The sequence below is a fragment of the Triplophysa dalaica genome, chromosome 11 (genome assembly GCF_015846415.1).
Source record: "Triplophysa dalaica isolate WHDGS20190420 chromosome 11, ASM1584641v1, whole genome shotgun sequence".
NCBI lineage: Eukaryota > Metazoa > Chordata > Actinopteri > Cypriniformes > Nemacheilidae > Triplophysa > Triplophysa dalaica.
In genome coordinates, this window is record NC_079552.1 from 12,803,954 (window position 1) to 12,822,744 (window position 18,791).

Consider the following 18,791-nt stretch of genomic DNA (forward strand, 5'->3'; position numbering starts at 1 on the left):
AATCTTGGTCATACTATCTTCCCCTTTATGAACCTCTTCGACTCCAACAAGAGAGCTCTCATTAAAAGCGCATTCTCACTCAAAGATAAAATGAACTAAAAGACTTCACAATCAAATGGAATGAGTTTAGTTAAAGCATTTGTCATCACTGTGTACTGCAGTAATTAATCCTCTCATTAAACTAATGAGCAATTAGAGAAGAAAGTCATTATTATTATTTAATTTGTTTGAGTGAGCAGTCCTTTGAGGCACGATTTAATATCTAGGTAGATTAGTAGAGTGAATATTCATGAGTTTAAAAGCAGTACTCCCTCTAGTGAATTGTTTGACAAGTGTTCCATGCTTTTACAGCCAACATCACACTAATAAACATAACTCGCTCCTAATAAACATAAATGCAGAAAACATCAACAAAGAGAAAATGTCAACACATCCAACCCTTATAGGATCTGTAAACTATGATTTGAGAACATTGGCAATCAAACCACACTAACTGGACCCCAATGACTTCCAATGTATATGGACGCAAAACCATTGAGACATTAATGCTGGAAAACTTCAGTACAGCCTATTGCTCATTGTTAGTTAATGCATCATTAACTAATGTTAACAAACACAATCTTATTGTAAAGTGCATGTTGCCAAAGAAAGAAATAGCACAATTTTGACTGTTCAATAATGTTCAATAAAAATGTTCAATAATGGGTTACTGAGATTACTAAACAGCTATGACATACAAAAACATCTGAACTATTACTTCCAAAAGAAATCTAGTGTTTCTATCAAAGTTTGCTCAAGACTGCCGTGTTGCAATTTGGTCAACACACTGAAAGTACATTAACCTCTGACGCAACAAAAATATTTCCCATAAAAGAAAGAGTTAAGTATCACATAGATCATCATCATGAAAGCTACAACAATGAGCAAAACATGGAAGCAGCTTTTCTTGGTCTTTGGTAAGCTCCGTTTCTTTACAGAGTGCACGCATGAGAAATCTCTAGTAATTTGATTTGAATCTCTCTGTGAAGGATCTTCATTTGAGATGTATTTGTGGCTCTTCGACAGCATTTCTCTTTTCTGAGTCTCAAGGGCAGAACAAATCTTCTTGCTCCTCCCCTGACTTCTTTTTTGACAAGGTTCATAAACAACTACAGGTATCAGCATTTTATCTACAGTCAGTATATCTATTGCAAGTTTACAAATAAATGTGTAAATGTGTTCTATGATGGACAGCAAAAATGTCGAAAAAACTAACAAGGAGAATAAATGGCTTTTAAGAGAACGGTGTTTTATTTTTTAGGCTTAATATAAATATTGATCATATAAAATAATATATTAACAGTTTATTTAAAAAAAAATCATGTCACAACATAAGATGTAACATTGTATTTGACAAATGCACAGCATCACAATGATTACAGTGAAAATACTACTCTGAGCATTACAACAATTTAACACACATCTTTATATCCAGAACATTGAAGACTGCTTGGAAGCTAAATCTAAGAATTGGACAACATACCAAAATGCAGATCTTTTTAACCAGCTACTCTTGTTGACAAAAATCATCCAGAAACAACAAAACAGTGGTAAAACAGCTACTAAATTATAAAACCATTGTCAATATGCCGGGCAAATTTAGTATGGCAAGTATACTATATAGGCTAATATTTGTAAAGTACAACTGTAAGACATCAATGTGAGTATATTAAACAGAGCTTAAATATTTGACTATATTGTACCCATTTCACATATCTGTGTATAAATAATAAATACACAGTGTTGCAATATCGTGTTATACATACCCTAGAGTTCCATTGTGTGTGTGGTGCATATGATACTCTAATGTTTGCGTGCACCCCGGTGAAGAGCATCTATTTTAGAAATTACATGAAAATGAAACAATGAAATAATTAAAATAATACCAATAGGTTTAGGGTTTGGGTAGATGTTATATGCACGCACACTAACATTAGGTTCAGGGATTAAGTTAGGGTGGTGCCGTTCAAAAGGCCTACCGTACCTTTAAGTGGTTTAAACACTTTATATTACAACCAGGGTAACTGCGAATTGCTGAGAGTTAGATTTAAGACTTTTTAAGACCTTTTTTAATACTGTGCAAAATTAAATTTAAGACCAAATTCATAGCAACAAATTTGCACTTCCCCATGTCTACTCACCAGATGAACCCCCCGCGAACGTGTTATTTGTTTGTTGGTTCCGCCTATTTTGTAATGCGTGACAAATAGATGGGTACATGATTTTCAAACAAAAATAAAATCTTGTTTACAGTGTCGGTTCATTTGCATTTCTAAGACCTTGGAAACGCGGACTTAATACATTTTAATGCTAATTAAGGCCTCATTTTGACATTATGGAATGACACAGGAAATCACCAGCTCTTCATTGAATGGAATAGAATCATGTCGCTTTGTCACTGGCGGTCTAAACGGGGTGTGACACACGGGGTGTGACCACGAGCCAACTGCACAGCTTATAGGAGCCATTCTTTTGCTGTTTTTGAAGCTTTGATTATGTTTTTGGGGTGTTTAACTGTGGAGGTTCATGTTTTTAGTTAAAATAACGGTTTATATTTCACATATTTCAAGTCTTTTGTTCACCTCTGTATCTCTTCTCACAAAACGACTGGATTTTTTCCGCTTTATATAAAGTCCCTCCTTATGAAACGCTCTGATTGGTAGAGCAGGTCTCTGGTAATTGGTTCCCCCTTTAGAGCGTGTGTCTGAAGATTTCCCACTCATATCATATCAACGAGCTTTCGGTTCTCAGGCTGTTGTGATTGGTCAGTCCCGCTCTCAGTAAACGTGTATTCATAAGCTTTGGCTTTTATTAATAAAAAGTGACAATAGCATCAACTTCACCCTATTAGTTAAATGCATGTGGATCGATCGAAGTGTTATGGAGGTCTGCTAATGCATGTGCCAACTTCAATCTTTGATAGAGGTCCAATTTTTTCCTACTATGGTGAGGGAAATGACACCGTACCGAATGGCATCAGACCGGTTATATTAATCAACACTAATAACAGAAGCGTTAGTTTTGCCTTTTTATATTGGACCCGAGTTGGATAATAAAACAAGCAGATTGACTAGGAGACATTTGCAAGCAGGACTTCAAAGGACGTTTCACAGAAGTGTTTCAGAGGTATGCGCACACACACAATATCAGTGTATTACACAGAACAGCTTTCACAGCCGATGTTAAATTCATGGAAGCTGTTATTTGACCGTTGGTTATCTTAGAATGTGTGTAGCTGAATTCTCATTACCAGCTGTAGGACTGTGATGAGAGTGAAAGTAGTTAGTGCGTAGCCAAATGTTCACAATCTCTGATAACCGAACACTACTCTTAAAGAGCTGTAGTCCGATTCCAGCCGTTCTTAGTAGTCCTTGAAAAGCAAATTCTGTTAAAAACTATATCTCGCTTGGCATTGAACATTGAGCTTTATCATTTTGCAGATATTTTTAATGCTCTCACAGCAACATTACACATTAACTAAAGTTTGAACATTTGCATCACGAGGAATGGCCGCTTTAAACATTACAGTGATGTATGACACCTTAATTTAGGGAAACTTAACAAGAAATTCAAAGTACTTGGATGCAACAGAAACAATATTCATATGAACAGCCGAGAAATGCAGCTAAAAAAGCTTCTTATGTAGCTCTTTTGCCTCTTAAGGAGAAAATGAAACAACTCTATTCTCAGTGCACCTCACCGTGCTAACAAAGAACAGCGCATCTGTTGTGGCGTAATGCCGCAACTGCAGCGCCAAATGTCCAAATGCACGTACTTGACTGTTTTTGTAAAGACACCCGGCAACGGAGGGCAGGTCGCTGGCACTGAGCGTGCGGGAAAAAGCTTTATCCAATTTTCAAATGATTCAATTTGTGTGGTCGGCAGCAGCAATCTTATCACTCACAAATCAATATCTTAGGCGCAGTCTGTAGCCATGTCCATGCACACCAAAATTGGCATATCATATGCACACAAAAAGTGTTGTAAAGTATGCACGCATAATTCGATTTGGCGTATGTATTACACGACATTGCCACTGCACATATTTATACACACAATTGATGAGAACGGGTTCCTCATATTAGTACTGAACAGATGTTCCTTACTTTGCAGAGTTACTGGGGTTACTGCCACCATACTGTTCTGTTCCAGCAGTGCCCAGGGATGGAGGCCTGCTGTGTGTGTCTGCTGAGAATAACATCTACTGTAAACCAATGTGCAATGCGGTAAGCTGCGCTTTGGTCTAACTTGCGTAAACTGCTTTTGCAATTTCTCAAGACACATTGTATGTTTACAAGCATTTTTAATTGTATTTTAATCGTGATAACGATTTATGCTTCCCACAATAAACTGAGCATTATAGTTCTAAAAGCAAACACAAGACTCCTGAAAAGGTCAGAAAAAAATCCCAAAGTTTTTTTTTTCTTTTAAACTGCCACTTTACCTGAAATAAAAAGCATAACATTTCTTCACTGCATTTGTACTATTTTAATACTTTTTCTGCAAAACCCCTAGACAAGCATGAAGGGTGACCAATCGTTATGTTTTAGTGAAAAAAAAGCAAGGTTTCATTCTGAAGGTCACAAAATGCAGTTGCACAAAACTTTGTGGTGGTGTGTTTAGATGATTGCTTTGAAATAAGGTGTTGAAGATGTTTGATGGCAGCAGATTATAACATATTCATTGGCTGTAATGTATATGCCTTATAAACAGTCTGAGGTGAACTTAAAAACCAAGGTTCAAAACTGAAAAAAAATATTGTTTTTATTAATCATGATTGAAATTTTGAGCAAAATAATCGCGATTATCACTTTTACCCATGATCGTGCAGCCTTATGGCATTTTTAAAAAAACAATGTTTTTTCTATTCAAACAATCACATCGTTTCACATGTTATCCTAGGCTTTTGAGTTGAACATAGCAGACACAAAAATACAAACAAAATAGTATCGTAAAGTAGTAGCTTATTGTAAAATGTCAAGCAGTTAAGTGTGCAAATCCTCCAGGTACATTACAACTAAAGTGCACAGTTTATACTGTAGAATACAATGTCATGCAAATGTAAGAATTTTCTGAAAGTAAAACATTATGCTATTAATCGAAAATAAGGTCTGAAATGCAATGTAAATGCTTTAAAAGTAGTTGGGACACATGAACAAACCTACTGATTCATCAGCACCTCCCAGTGGACAAACCTAGTTATTGACACAATTCTTCAAAATCCAGAAAAATGTTTTACATTTTTTTTAATTAAATTAAAAATTTATTAAAGAAGCTACACACATCATTATCCCAGGAATTAAACAAAATGTTATTCCTCAAAATCCAATCAAACAGGGTTATGACTTCAACTTCCTAAGAAGATCAAGACTGTACGAGAAATGCGACGCTGCTTCCAAATACAAATGGACAACACAGTACATAGGTGGCAACACCCTGGCTGACTGCACTAGTGAGTTCTAAATTCATTTCACATGCAAATCCATTTCATTTTGTTGCTATACATAATGACGTTCACTATACATTCTCTATTGTAGACCTCTCCAAATATGACACTTACCATTAAACTTAACTGATACTCTGTTACACAGCATTTCTTGACAACCAGAGCCATAACATCAGAATTTTAAATAAAGATGGGTTGAAATGCTGTGGAGTCTCAAAGGCCCTATTCTATCACTGAAGCAAGATGCAAAAGCATATTGAGATCATGCACAAAATGCTGAAATGAGAACAACTATGAAATTTGTACACACATTTTTCTCTCTGCAGAGTCTGAGGTAACGGTGGCTGGCGCCCCGTCTGCCTTCTTTCCTGAGGACAAGGACTGTCACAAGACAAAGAGCGATGAACAACTGATAAAGAATATCACAAATATCTTTCATTCAGAGCTTATTAAGGAAGGCATTACATCCTTTAAATCCACCAGCCTTATCTGTGGCCAGAACCAGAAATAGAGGAAATGAAGATATCCCAAAAGTGTTCCACATTAAAAATAATTAATGATTAAAAACATCTGGTTTTATGAAGCTATATGTGGCTTGAAAAAGTGCATTTATGGAAATGAACACTCACTTACCATTACCAATACATATGGAATAATCAAATTAACAGTGGGTCAAGACAAAATCCAAAGCACTAAAGCACTGCTACTACTATACAAAGGCAACCACATTCATTCAATAACAATGCAAATGCTATAGCAAAATAAAGTATAGTTAAAATAGCCTGTGAAATATTAAACACCTGACAGCATTAAACCATCTATAATTGTTGGACCAGAGTTTTAAAATCCTTCAAGCATTAATTATGTTTCTCTTAGCAACTTTATCCAATTAATCACCTTAACGCAACAAGGAAAGTAAGCTCCAATTACTAATGGGTATTCAGAGAATTTATGTAACACAGGAATAATCTACCACAGACTGCAGATGAGAATCAGACAGATCAGTTTACTAGAAGTTGTACAGTACACTAGTCACTCACCAATCAAACATTTAAAACCAATGTAACGACCGGACTGCGGTAGGACAGTTGAGGAGAAACTATTGAGAGTGTTGAGAATGTATTCGGATTCAGTAATACTCTTTAAAGATGGAAAATGACTGCAATTCATTTAGAAGAAAAACATTTTTACTTTGTGAACATGGATAAATAACAATTATTTGAAGCAAGCTTTTTCCAGGGATTTATTTAGGATGTTTTGTTGCAATAGGACCACTAGATGACAGTGTTGTCGGTATTTTAAACACGAGTGGGATTGATCCATGAACATGACAAACAGAATCTGTGACTAAGCTAACAAGTGAGAAACGTAAGATGGGTACAGGCATTTAATATTTTTAACAACAATAACTTCTCTACTTTCCATTCTATAGAAAACGTTTACGAACTGTGCTCCTGTAGTTTAAGGTGCAATGTCAAACTTACAAAAAAATGTATCAATGTAAAACCACGTTGAAGCATTCTTCTGCATATCTGGAAGTTCGACTCAAACACGTCGTCCTAACATAAAATGGCATTCTGTGACAATTTCTGCAAAGAACAAACCAAAATAACTTAATTAAAATCATTTTTTCCACTTTTACAATCTGTATTGTAGGGTACAAAATGTATTCCTATTAGCCAGTGCTTACACAGCTCAACACAAGAGGTCCATTTAATCAGTCTTATCTTTTTTTGCTCATTAACATCGCAAAAGCACTTCCTCAGAGCTTCAGCTACTGGGATATAACTGTCCTAACAGTGAAACTGAGACAGACTAGTAATCATTCACTTAAAAAGAGTATCAAACAGTTACAGTACCAGTCGCAGAGACTGAATCTCACAGCTGAGGGCATCTCGTAGAAATAGAAGCTCATCTTCTTTATATAACTCCAGTTCTTTCTTGAGTCTAAACCACACACAAGCACACACACACATTGGTATAGGTGGGCTACAGGGATATTCCATAGGCATAGTGGTTTTCGTACAACACAAACTGTGTAATGTATCCCCTTTAGTGTTGTCACAATACCAATTTTTTTACTTCAATACAATACCTAAGAAATGCATTGCGCGTTAAAATTGTGTTGGTTGGTTTACAAAAATAAATAAAAATCATCCTTTACTCACGTTCATGTCAAACATGTATGACTTTCTTCTTAAAAAACAAAAAAAGAGGTTTTAAAGGAAGTTGGTAACTAGTCGAGTTCCATTGTATGTACACAAAACAGACATTTTTCGAAATGTCTTCTTTTGTGTTTCACTGAAGAAAGAGACACATACAGGTTTTGAATGACATGAGGATAAAAAAAACTGTCATTTTAAGATGATGAAGTACGTCAACAGGACAGATTTCCTTACCCCTAAAGCTAACCATCACAGAAAATGTCCTGCTTCTTTATTTTGAATTCCAAGGACTTGACTTGGGATGTCCTCAAAATGTTGGGGGTTGTCTTGAAATCTGAATATACACCATAATACAAGGACTTTATATCCTTATAATGTAGGTCAAACCAGTACACACTTACAAAAGGTAAACAGTAGACAAATCATCGATCACAAAACAGTTCTGAACTAAAACTAGCAGGGTCAAAATCCATAAATCTTGACCGCAGAGTTGTCACTTAGACGACTTACCAAAATTAAACAATAGCGCAGGACTTTGCATTTACTGACATAATTCAACATGGAACGTTGGACATTAGCAATTTTAGAGTGAAACACTGCTTCAAAAAGAAATAATGACATTTTCCATACCCTATGAATTACCAACAGAAGAAGAGTCGATTTCTCACATAAATTTTTGGGAGTTGAAGGAAATGTAATGTTTCTTTGAAAACCCATTTGTGTTCCAGCTAAATAGGTTTCCATCGTAATACTGATTCAGACAAGTCAACTTTAACAAAAATGTTTTAATTTGCAAGACAGACAATGTTTACTTAAACTGACATGTGATCAATACCAGATGAAATATTAAGGGAAATTTGCCCTCTGCAAGGTGAGGCGATGTGTTTAAGAGAGTGATTCATGACTACACAAGAGAAGAATGAATATATGCTGAGCTCTCCATCACAGTCCCAAAAGCCTCATCCTCAGCACATCCTGTGGGCTTATGCAGTCTCTGCTATTAATGAGGAAGATTTGTGAGAGTCTGGTCTGTGCTCAACACACTAACCCCCTATATGATTTACACACCCCACGGAAGAGCTTTCTTCCTGAGACAGGCCAACTATTGATCCCTCTTCTATCATCATCAGCTAGTTGGCCGTTGTTCTGGCGGGTTTTGACTGTTTATCCAACTCAGGAGCGGACATAGTAAGCAACATATCAAAGACTTAATTAATTAGGATCGGCCTAACAGGCGAGGCAAGGCAAGTTAATTTATATAGCACATTTTATACACAAGGGCAATTCAAAGTGCTTTTTTACATAAAATGATTGACAGAAAGAAATAAGCTTTAAAATGCAAATAATTTAATATCACAAATACTTTTTAAGGTTTTAAGAAACAATAAAACAGCAATAAAATTGATTAATAATGTGAGTGTATATATAAAAAAAATGAGAGCAAAATAAAAATAAATTAGAAATAGAAGTCCATTTTTAGTAAACCAGCACAGTGCTCAGGTTGTGAATGCACAGCTAAACAAGTGTGTTTTTTAGGTAAAAGTAGGTACTGTTGATGAACATCTGATGTCTTCTGGAAGCAGATTCCAGCTACGGGTGGCATAATGGCTAAACGCTGACTCCCCCTGTTTTGAGTGAACCCTTGTTATCTCTAACTGACTTGATCCTGATGATCTGAGAAGTCTGTTTGGTTTATATTCAATAAGCATACCTGAGATGTATTTAGGTCCTAGACCATTGAGTTATTTATAGACAATTAATAATACTTTGAAGTTGATTCTAAAAGTAACTGGTAACCAGGGTAAGGACCTGAGGATTGGAGTGATATGCTCAGATTTTGATGTTCTGGTCAGAATCCTGGCAGCAGCGTTCTGCATGACCTGCAGCTGTCTGATGGTCTTTTTGGGAAGACCTGTAAGGAGTCCATTACAGTAATCCACCCTGCTGGTGATGAAAGCATGAACTAGTTTCTCTAAATCTTGGCTTGAGACAAAACATCTGATTCTGGCAATGTTTCTGAGATTGTAGTAGAATGATTTGCTTATTGCTTTGACATGACTGCTGAAACTAAGGTCAGACTCCAAAATGACAAGAAGATTTTTTACCTTACTTTGTGTCTTTAGACCTCTTAAGTCAAGGTATGTGTTTACCTTGTTAGTTTCATTCTTCAATGACTTCAGTTTTGTTTTTATTTAACTGAAGGAAGTTTTGACACATCCAGCTGTTAATTTCATCAATGCACTGGCAAAGAGAGTCAATAGGCCTGTAGTCATTGGGTGAGAGGGCTAGGTAGATCTGAGTTTCATCTGCATAGCTGTGGTAGGCAATTTGATTCTTTTTCATTATTTTGCCAAGTGGGAGCATATATAAATTGAAGTGGAGTGGTGCAAGAATCGAGCCCTGTGGAACACCACAAGTCATGGGTGTCCAGTCAGATTTGTGGTTGCCTATGTTCACATAGTAACTTCTCCCTTTAAGGTATGACCCAAACCATTTAAGTACCAAACCAGAAAGCCCAACCCAGTTTTCCAGCCTATGTAGGAGTATGGTGTGATCTACAGTGTCAAAAGCAGCACTGAGATCTTGTAAAACCAGAACTGATGTTTTGCCAGAATCAGATTTCAATCGAATATTCAATTCAATGTCTCTTTGCTATGATTCTGATGGAAATCAGACTGATAATTGTCCAGGTAGCCATTTGAGTTCAAGAATTTGGTCAATTGATTGAAGACAACCTTTTCAATGATCTTGCCTTTAAAAGGAAGATTAAATACTGTTCTGTAGTTAGACAGTAAGGTTTTTTTCTAGATTGCCTTTTTTTAGTAGAGGTTTGACAACTGCATTTTTTAGGGACTCTGGGAAAGTTCCTGAGAGCAGTGAGGTATTAACAATTTTTAGGAGATCTGCTTCCAAACAGTTAAACACTCTTTTGAAAAAAGATGTGCGAAGTGTGTCAAGGCTGCAAGTTGACGCCTTAAGATGCTGTACTGTTTCCTCCAAGGTTTTGTGATCAATTGTCTGAAATTCAGACAAAGTTACAAATTTCTGATCTACTGGAGTCAGACTGACCTGACTGCCGCATGGAGCTTTACTGATTTCCATTCTGATATTACTGATCTTTTGAAGGAAAAAAGTTGCAAACTCATTGCATTAGTCATCAGACAGCAATTCCCTGGGAACTTGACTAGGGGGATTTGTTAGTCTCTCTATAGTTGCAAAAAGAGTGTTATTTATTTTGCAGTTTATAATGTTAGCGAAAAAGTTCTGTCTCGCTTTGCCTAAGTCAACATTGAATGCATGCAGACTGTCTTTATAGATGTTATAGTGAACTTCAAGTTTGTTTTTTCGCCACATACGCTCAGCTTTTCTGCATGTTCTTTTCATGCTTTGTACCTCTGGTGTGTTTCTCCAGGGTGCTTTGCGCCTGCCAGTTATCGCCTTGACCTTCACTGGAGCAATGGCATCGAAAGCATTTTTTACTTTTGCATTAAAGCTATCGAGGAGAACATCCATAGAGTCTGCAGTTATACTTGCTGACAAAGACATAGCATTCATAAATAGCTCAATGGTGTTGTCATTTATGAATCTCTTTTTTAAAGAGACGGGTCTATCTTCAGTGGCAGGACTGATTGATATATCAAAGAAAATACAGAAATGATCATACAGCACCACATCTATAATAATAGTGGATGAAATGTTTAGACCATTGCTAATGAGCAGATCCAGAGTGTGTCCACGATTGTGGATCAGATCAAAAGTGTTTAAAACATTTAAAAGTTCATTTGCAGTGTTGTTTTCTGTCTTGTCTACATGAATATTAACATCTCCAGCAATAACAAAGCAGTCAAATTCTGAGGAAATAGCTGATACCATTTCTGAAAAATCATCAACAAAGACTAGGTAGTATTTGGGAGGTCTGTAAATAATTGTAAACAGAATGCGTGGTGCACCTTTTAAAGCAATACTCAAGTATTCAGAGGACAGGTTGTCACCAAGTAAAACTTGCTTGCAGTCAAAGAGATCTTTAAATAGAGCAGCTATTCCTCCACCTCTCCTAACAGCTCTGCAAACATTTATAAAAGTAAAGTTTGGGGGGCAGATTCATTGAGGTTTGTAGCACCACAACTATCATCTAACCAAGTTTCATTTAGAAACATGAAGTCCAGTTTGTTACTGGTGATGAGGTCATTGACCAAGAAGGATTTGTTTTAAACGGATGTTTAAAAGTGCTAATTGAATAGTAACTGTTTTTTGTTTTTAACCCGTCATTCTCAGAGTGACATCTAAAAGGTAGTAGATTAGATAGATTTGCCATACGACTGGAAAGGGCCTTAGTTTTTCGTTCACTTATCAGGACAGATATAGGGAAAACTAAAGAAACACTGAGTTCCCACTTGTTCTGCAAATATTTGAGATTTTTGCTGCTATCAAAGCAGGGACCCAATTCATATCAGTTACCAGTGCTGTTTGCAGTCTTGTTTAGTCCACCTCCAGCATAATAAAACATTTTTTAAATGAGGTGGGGTGTCAGGTGAAGGGAGAGGAGCGTGAAAAGGGGAAAACTCATCTACAGCATCGTATACACGGATGACATTGTTTTATCTACATTACAACTTCCGAAACATAAAAGTCAATCACATTAACTTGCACATTGACATACGTTTGAGAGTGTTCATTAAAAACGATGTAGACACGTCAAACACATGCTCGTTTTATTACTAAGACATAAACTTCTTACCGGACAAAGGTACTGTCTTTTAAGGGTTTCTCACGGACCATGAGCCTCTCTCTCTTCAAACGCACTGTCAGAGTCACAGCTTCTGTCAGATCTTTATCTATATCTGCACACACAGTACACACAAGGGTGAGGGTCTTTTTTGATGCTGAAATACTTCTAAACTAAATCACGACTAGAAAGTGCAAAAAGTTGTTTCGGAACCTGTGAGCTGTGATTGTAGATCCTGAAGCTCAGTTTCTAGCGATCTCTTCTCTGCCTCCATGGAGCTCAGCCAAGGGTTATTTTGTCTTAGCAATTCAATCTCTGAGAAACAGAAAGAGTGACAATGTAATGTAGTGTTTCTCAAAATGTGGGGCGGACCCCACTGGTGGATTATAGAAACATGACAAGTTCCTATAATTCGCTGTAAAAAATGACACGGATATTTACTATTTAAAATTATGGTAACAATATTATACAAAATATATGTAAGTACTTTAAAGCATATTTTTAACGTAATATTCCATGAAAAAAATCAAGTAAAATGACCAAAAGTATTTAAGCACATCAAATGATAAACTTGATCTTGATCTTTTTTAACTTCAGTTTAACATTTATTATTGCTAACAACATGATATGCAAGTAAGCTGAGAGTTGTCTCAGTACTGGCACTTGCCCCATTACCGTTCACGGAGTGAAAAAACACACATCGTAAGCTCTCCCATAACCTAAGCAATAACAACACTCTCACAACAAAATAGCACTTTTTCACAAAAATGACACTACTAATGTTGTCGCTGCAAAGCATGCTGGGAACTCTAAATTCACTGCTCAGTTAGTGAAATTAACATAAAGAATTAATGTAGTCCCACCACAAAATAATTAAGTAAAGATTCTTAATAAAAGTTAAAGTAGGTTGAACATGATCAAATTGAATTGAATTCACTCAATAATGCATTTAGATTTCAGAGATTTTTTCTATAATTTTAATTTACAAGAACACAATATTATTAAGTAAAGTTTACGCAATTAATTTCATAAAATCTACTACGTCACAGACTCCTTTTTTACCGTGGTCATTTTTGTGCTCATCTCTATTAATTCATTCATTTATTTATTGACCATACACTCAAAACATTGACACATTTAATGGTAGGTCTAGCTTAAAACACATGAAAATGTCACATGGAACCATAGTATTCTAGGAGAATGATTTTACGTTGGAATGTTAATTGAACCAGAACAAAATCTTTATTGTGGAGAGGTCGGTAGTACGTGTAAACATTAGCAATGGATTAGTTTGAGACATGGGATGAAAGAAAACTGGAGATTTAACACCAGTAGGCGGAACCAAGACAGACAGTGGACCTCAAATTTACCATTTTGTTTGCTGCGATTGTGGACGGGTGGGGCTCGAAACCCTTCAAAGTGTGGAATAGTAAAAAAAAATTGAGAAACACTGACGTAATGCAACTTGCTCAACACTTCACTTAAACAAACAATACAAGCGCTACGATGATAACTTTGTCATGTGTTCTGAAATACTTTAATGAAGAAAAAGCTTTGATTTCATTCAAACTTGTGAAACAATCGTGCCGCTTCAGCAAAATGGTTACAATCATTGTTAACACTAATCTCAAACACTTGCTTAATCTGAAAGTGCATAAATGTGTTATTCCTGTGTGATTTCATACAAGGAACAGCATACCTTTGTTCAGAGTTTCAGCTTCCTGCTCCAAACTTTGGATCTTCGATTGGGTTTGGGTGAGAAAAACGTTTCTGTTTCTCATTAGATTGAATTCACCGTTGAAAGTTATCATCTCCTTCAAGAATGTCTCTCGCTCCTCCAACGACTCCCTTTTCAATTTGTCCTGAATTACAAAACAATGGAAAGGATGCTATGCAGATTAAAGGGATAATTTACCCAGAAACACATTTACATTTTTTGTCATGAATTACTCAGCTTTTCCAAATCTGTATAAATTGCTTTGTTTGGTTGAACACATAAAAAGATATTTGGGAGAATGCTTCTAACTTAACAGTTCTTGGACCCAAGTGACTACCATAGTGGAAAAAATTGCAATGGTAGTCAATGGGGTCCAAGAACTGTTTGGTTACAAGCATTCTTCCATAAATCTTTCTCTGTGCTCTTAAAACAAAGAAATTTACAACTTAAAGGTGAGTAAATGGTGATAACATTTTTATGTTTGAGTAAAAATCCCTTTAAAAACAGAGCAGGACAGCATGGATCAGATTTATCTGAAGATCCTAGGGATAAATAGATTATATCTCATGTCATGAGGCCATGTGATTACAGTTCTTTTCTTAACAATGGTTCTTATAATATTGCATCACCACTAGAATAAGGTTTCATTTTAATGTGGTGGTGTTAAAAAGAAACATCAGTTTTCATACATTATGCAATAAAAAACTTTAACAATTGTATGCAATGTGAATGAATATACCAGTTTCTCCCTAAGATCTCTCTGCAGTCCCAGGAGCTCGTCTCTCTGTCTTTCTAGTTGCTCTTGCCGCTTTGTTATTAAATCAAGTTGCAGCTTGGTTTCAGACAGGAGCTGAGCCTATGGTCACAGATTAATCATGAATTTTATCAGTGTCTTATTCAGGATCTACTGAATAATCATATTCACGATCTTGCGCTGTGAGATCATAAGAACTTTGTTTTCGGGACAATGAACCTTTCTAACAGACTGCACAAAGAAATTGCATCAGCGCAGCGTGTTGCTCATCTGACGGATCAGTGGGTTTCAGTGCTGTTTGTTGAGGAGAGCTTATGTCATTCTGTTTGTAGGTCATTCTGTAATTGGAATAGCAGTGCTTTTTGTATTCAGGTCTCTGCGTCTGTCCTTTTATCAGGTCAGTCAAGTGTGAAAGACATCAAGCATCCTTCAGGTAATTACTCTTTGGCTTCAGAGAATACAAGGAAATTATGTCTCATAATTACACGAGACTCACTGGTCTGACCAAACAGATGATGCAGGAAAATTAGACTTGTCTTTCTTGACATTGACTGCATCAAGTGGATTACTGGGGTCATTCAAAGAGCCTGTGCTAAATGTTCTAAACTTGCCACAATGCCAGCCGATGAAGTGATAAGCCCAGTTAAAGTCATTTTTTAAATATATATCTATAAGAGACTATGAGATGACCGGTTTAAGTGATGTTTAAGTGAATGCAATCAAGATTTACCGCATAACAAAGCTTTCAAGAGGGGCTCAAGATGGCATGAAATTCTTTCAAATAAGACAAAGCAAACATTCAAATAAGCAATGTGTTGGAATGTTAAGCAACTCTTTCAAATCATGGCAAGAATATTCAGTAGCTCGGCACTGCAGAACACGAGATCCAGTCTCCTCCCATTGCATTGTGATAGGTCGACACGGGATCCAGTCTCCCACTGCGTTTTGATTGGTCAACAGATTTATGCAGCAGTTTTGCCCCAACACAAGTCCACGTGTTGTTGCTCTACCATTTCTGCATTGAATCATTACATAAGCTATTCGTATTTTATTAGGTTTAGGGAAAGGGTGTGGGTAATACCGTGTCCCGCCGCTCTGCATCCAGTGTGGACATTTTTATTTATTTAAATGTGTTCCAATGTGTTGGGTGTACACACGGTTTTGGGGTTAACGAATATTTAACCGTGATTGATACTTACAGGTGTATACTAAATTATGACATTGATAAGAGCAAACGCTTGCATACCCGGGCTGCACATACCCTCCAAATTGGGGCTAAGTATATACAAGGATATATTTAACCTTGCCCCCTGGATCTTGTGTTCTGCAGTGAGGACCATCTCAGAATATTAGAATATTTTATTGGGTAGATCCTATTGTGGACAATGAGGGGCCTTGGAGTCAACAAGGTTTAGACCGTCTACTTATTGAGGTCTATCTCCAAGAAATGATTGACCTCTTTAATCAATATCCTCGTTGACTTCTGACATCGGTATCAAACAAATGCGTGCCATATGTTTTCCAGGTTTATTGTATTTCTAAAGGTTTTCAACAATAATACTAATGTAATCTGAAAGAAATGAGATTGATTTTGCTGTGCCGCTTAAAATTGATCCACTCTGTCTTAATGTATCCTGTCCATTAGATGAAGTGTTTTAATCATGAAACAGAAATGCCTTTTTCACAGTGCCAAAGGATATTGATACTGTATGTCAGCTCTCTTTACAGATAAATTCAGTTGAGTGACAGTGAACATCCTCAGAGCTGGGTGGCAATATTGTGAACAGAGAGAGGCCTACATTAAACATGACACTTAAGAGAAAGGAAATGCAAAATTCATCACTAATCTGTTAGTAATATGCAGTGTTGGGTGTAACTAGTTACTAAGTAATTAGTTACTGTATTTTAATTACTTTTCCCTTGAAAAAGTAAAGTAAGGGATTACTCATATGTTTTCTGTAATTTAATTACAGTTACTTTTGATGTACTTAAACTAAATACTTTGTGAAATATATGCGTGTGCAATAGTGTAATTGACATCAAAATTCAAAGTCTTACTTTAAAATCAGTGCACACATTTGTAATACTTTGGTCAGTTAATAATATTATTTATTTAAAATGAATTAAATAAGCCGTTTCATGTCTATCCTTGAATCACTTAACTAATCAAGGTCGATGTAGGATATAGAAAGTAATTAGTAATGAGTAACTAAATACTTTTTGGACAGAGTAATTTGGACAGTAATCTAATTACACTATTGAATATGTAATGAGTAACTAGTAATTAATTACTTTTTCAGAGTAACTTACCCAACACTGGTAATATGTCTAGTGATATTCAGTTAGCAATTGACCATACCTTCTTATCAAGTTCACGCTGTGCTTTCTCCAGTTTTTGACTCGAAGAGTTTATTTTATCCTGCGCTGTCTTTATACCGGAGTGAACTGAAAAAGAAATACATACCGACTCAATGAATTCATAAAAAGGTAAATACGACACGTGCCTCAACAAACTACCTCAAGCTCACTAAAAATAATGTTAATATTTCCAATATAAGTTGGATTTAAGTACTTTCCAGGTCAAAAAAATCCCACCCATAGTTCTCGTAAGCTTAACGTTAGCTTTACCTTCATGCAGCTGCCTAATATTCTCTGACACCTGTTGCTCTGTCAGTAAAATGTGCTCAAAAAGAGAATCGATACTCATTGTTGGATTATTATGATGACAATCTTTGTGGAAATCTGATAAACAATTAATTCTTATCAACTAAACAACAAACGCATCTAGAAAGAGAAGCCAAGTTACTCGCACCGTCTGCGCATGCGCAATACCGAATTAACCAAATAGTCCCACCATGCTGTGGCGCTGGGCCTCCTTGAACCACGTCGTGCTCCGAAGAAAATCGTGTTTATTTAGCTTTAGTTGTTGTGAAATGTCGCCGTAGTTTAGTGTATTGTTCCGCAGTGTTGGTTTTATTATTCTAGCTCCTGTTATATCGATATCGAAAGCTGCATCGTAAAATTCGACAGCCAATATGTGGATACAGATAGTTGGCGATATTTAGCCTATAGTTGCAATTGGGAACTCCAACTGTCCCCTGGGAGAACGGTAGCCAGGAATGCATCTTTAGGGCTGTCAACCCTAAAACCCTGATTCACGCAAGACTGTTTTCTTACGCCACACAAATACATTTTGTGATAGAAATGCCTGAAAGCTTATCTGTAGTTTTTCTTGCTGCAAACTTTTGTCATCAGCGGTCTAGCAGTGGACCTCAATCTTAAAGGAAGGTGGCCATTGGCCAATCAAATGTAAGAAGGCGGGAGTTACCGTTTACAGAGCCGGTGTGATGACCAATCAAATCAAAGAATACAGCTAATGTTCGATCGCAACCAGTACGACGTTAGAGGCTAAACGTTCAATATTTGACCATTTTTTAACAATATAAATGTTTATCGGTAGTATCCACTGATGCAAACTACAAAACGCCGTTTTAAATGGAAAATATGTAATTCACGTGATTCATGTAGCTACTTATGTTGTCAAGTACACACATACGTCATTATTTCTGCGTTTTATTTCAGAAAGGCAACCGTTCTAGTTTATGTGAGTTGGACCATATCATTTTGACATTAGTTAATACAAATAACAGTCTACTAATTGAAGCTTATTTACTTCAGTTTTCATTTTTACCGCGTAACAAACTTTACATTTACAAGATTTTTTATTGCTAGCTTCTCTTTCTCCAACATAGCCCCGCAGAAACCCTTGAATGTAGGCATATTGTAGACTATTCTCCATACGCTTTTTAGAATAAAATGAGCTCAGGTCAGAAATGTGCATTAAGACCAGAGCAGCATGACTGTCGATTGGTTTAGATCCAGTTACTTTAATTTTCGATTTTTCGATAAAGAAATTCGATTTTTCCTCGTGTAAATGTTTATAT

At 36.3% G+C, this 18,791-nt stretch overlaps 3 protein-coding genes across 5 annotated transcripts in view; 2 read left to right on the forward strand and 1 right to left on the reverse strand.

Annotated features, from left to right (window-relative positions):
• Positions 1-220: 220 nt before the first annotated feature.
• Positions 221-6,072, forward strand: si:ch1073-126c3.2 (uncharacterized protein LOC555816 homolog). Its single transcript, XM_056760277.1, has 6 exons — positions 221-956; positions 1,066-1,154; positions 1,475-1,589; positions 4,153-4,265; positions 5,377-5,491; positions 5,812-6,072. The coding sequence occupies exons 1-6, from the start codon at positions 905-907 to the stop codon at positions 5,994-5,996; spliced, it is 669 nt and encodes a 222-aa protein (XP_056616255.1). The 5' UTR covers positions 221-904; the 3' UTR covers positions 5,997-6,072.
• Positions 6,073-6,212: 140 nt separating this feature from the next.
• Positions 6,213-18,628, reverse strand: ccdc172 (coiled-coil domain containing 172). Of its 3 annotated transcripts, XR_008908215.1 has the most exons (9): positions 17,476-18,628; positions 17,207-17,292; positions 14,833-14,949; positions 14,076-14,238; positions 12,590-12,691; positions 12,389-12,491; positions 7,885-7,984; positions 7,654-7,786; positions 7,345-7,432 (listed from the first exon to the last, which is right to left on the reverse strand). XR_008908215.1 is itself a non-coding variant. In XM_056760274.1 (8 exons), the coding sequence occupies exons 1-8, from the start codon at positions 17,552-17,554 to the stop codon at positions 7,045-7,047; spliced, it is 768 nt and encodes a 255-aa protein (XP_056616252.1). In that variant the 5' UTR covers positions 17,555-18,628; the 3' UTR covers positions 6,213-7,044. The 3 variants fall into 3 exon arrangements, 2 of the variants coding, with proteins under 2 accessions (XP_056616252.1, XP_056616254.1); XM_056760274.1 differs by lacking the exons at positions 7,654-7,786; positions 7,885-7,984 and adding an exon at positions 6,213-7,074; XM_056760276.1 differs by lacking the exons at positions 7,654-7,786; positions 7,885-7,984; positions 14,833-14,949 and adding an exon at positions 6,213-7,074.
• Positions 17,255-18,791, forward strand: part of gfra1a (gdnf family receptor alpha 1a) — a 62,219-nt gene continuing 60,682 nt past the window's right edge. Inside the window, exon 1 of the mRNA XM_056760271.1 lies at positions 17,255-17,334. The gene's annotated coding sequence lies outside the window, so the exon portion shown is untranslated. The remainder of the gene's footprint in view (positions 17,335-18,791) is intronic.

Bases quoted from the DNA above. Each gene is read 5' to 3' on its own strand.
- si:ch1073-126c3.2 (XM_056760277.1), top strand. From the start codon at position 905: ATGAAAGCTACAACAATGAGCAAAACATGGAAGCAGCTTTTCTTGGTC. The intron at 957-1,065 runs GTAAGCTCCGTT...GCTCTTCGACAG, and splicing joins GCAGCTTTTCTTGGTCTTTG to CATTTCTCTTTTCTGAGTCT. The intron at 1,155-1,474 runs GTATCAGCATTT...CTTTATATCCAG, and splicing joins AGGTTCATAAACAACTACAG to AACATTGAAGACTGCTTGGA.
- ccdc172 (XM_056760274.1), bottom strand. From the start codon at position 17,554: ATGAGTATCGATTCTCTTTTTGAGCACATTTTACTGACAGAGCAACAG. The intron at 17,293-17,475 runs GTAAAGCTAACG...TTTCTTTTTCAG, and splicing joins TATTAGGCAGCTGCATGAAG to TTCACTCCGGTATAAAGACA. The intron at 14,950-17,206 runs GTATGGTCAATT...CTGTGACCATAG, and splicing joins AGCGTGAACTTGATAAGAAG to GCTCAGCTCCTGTCTGAAAC.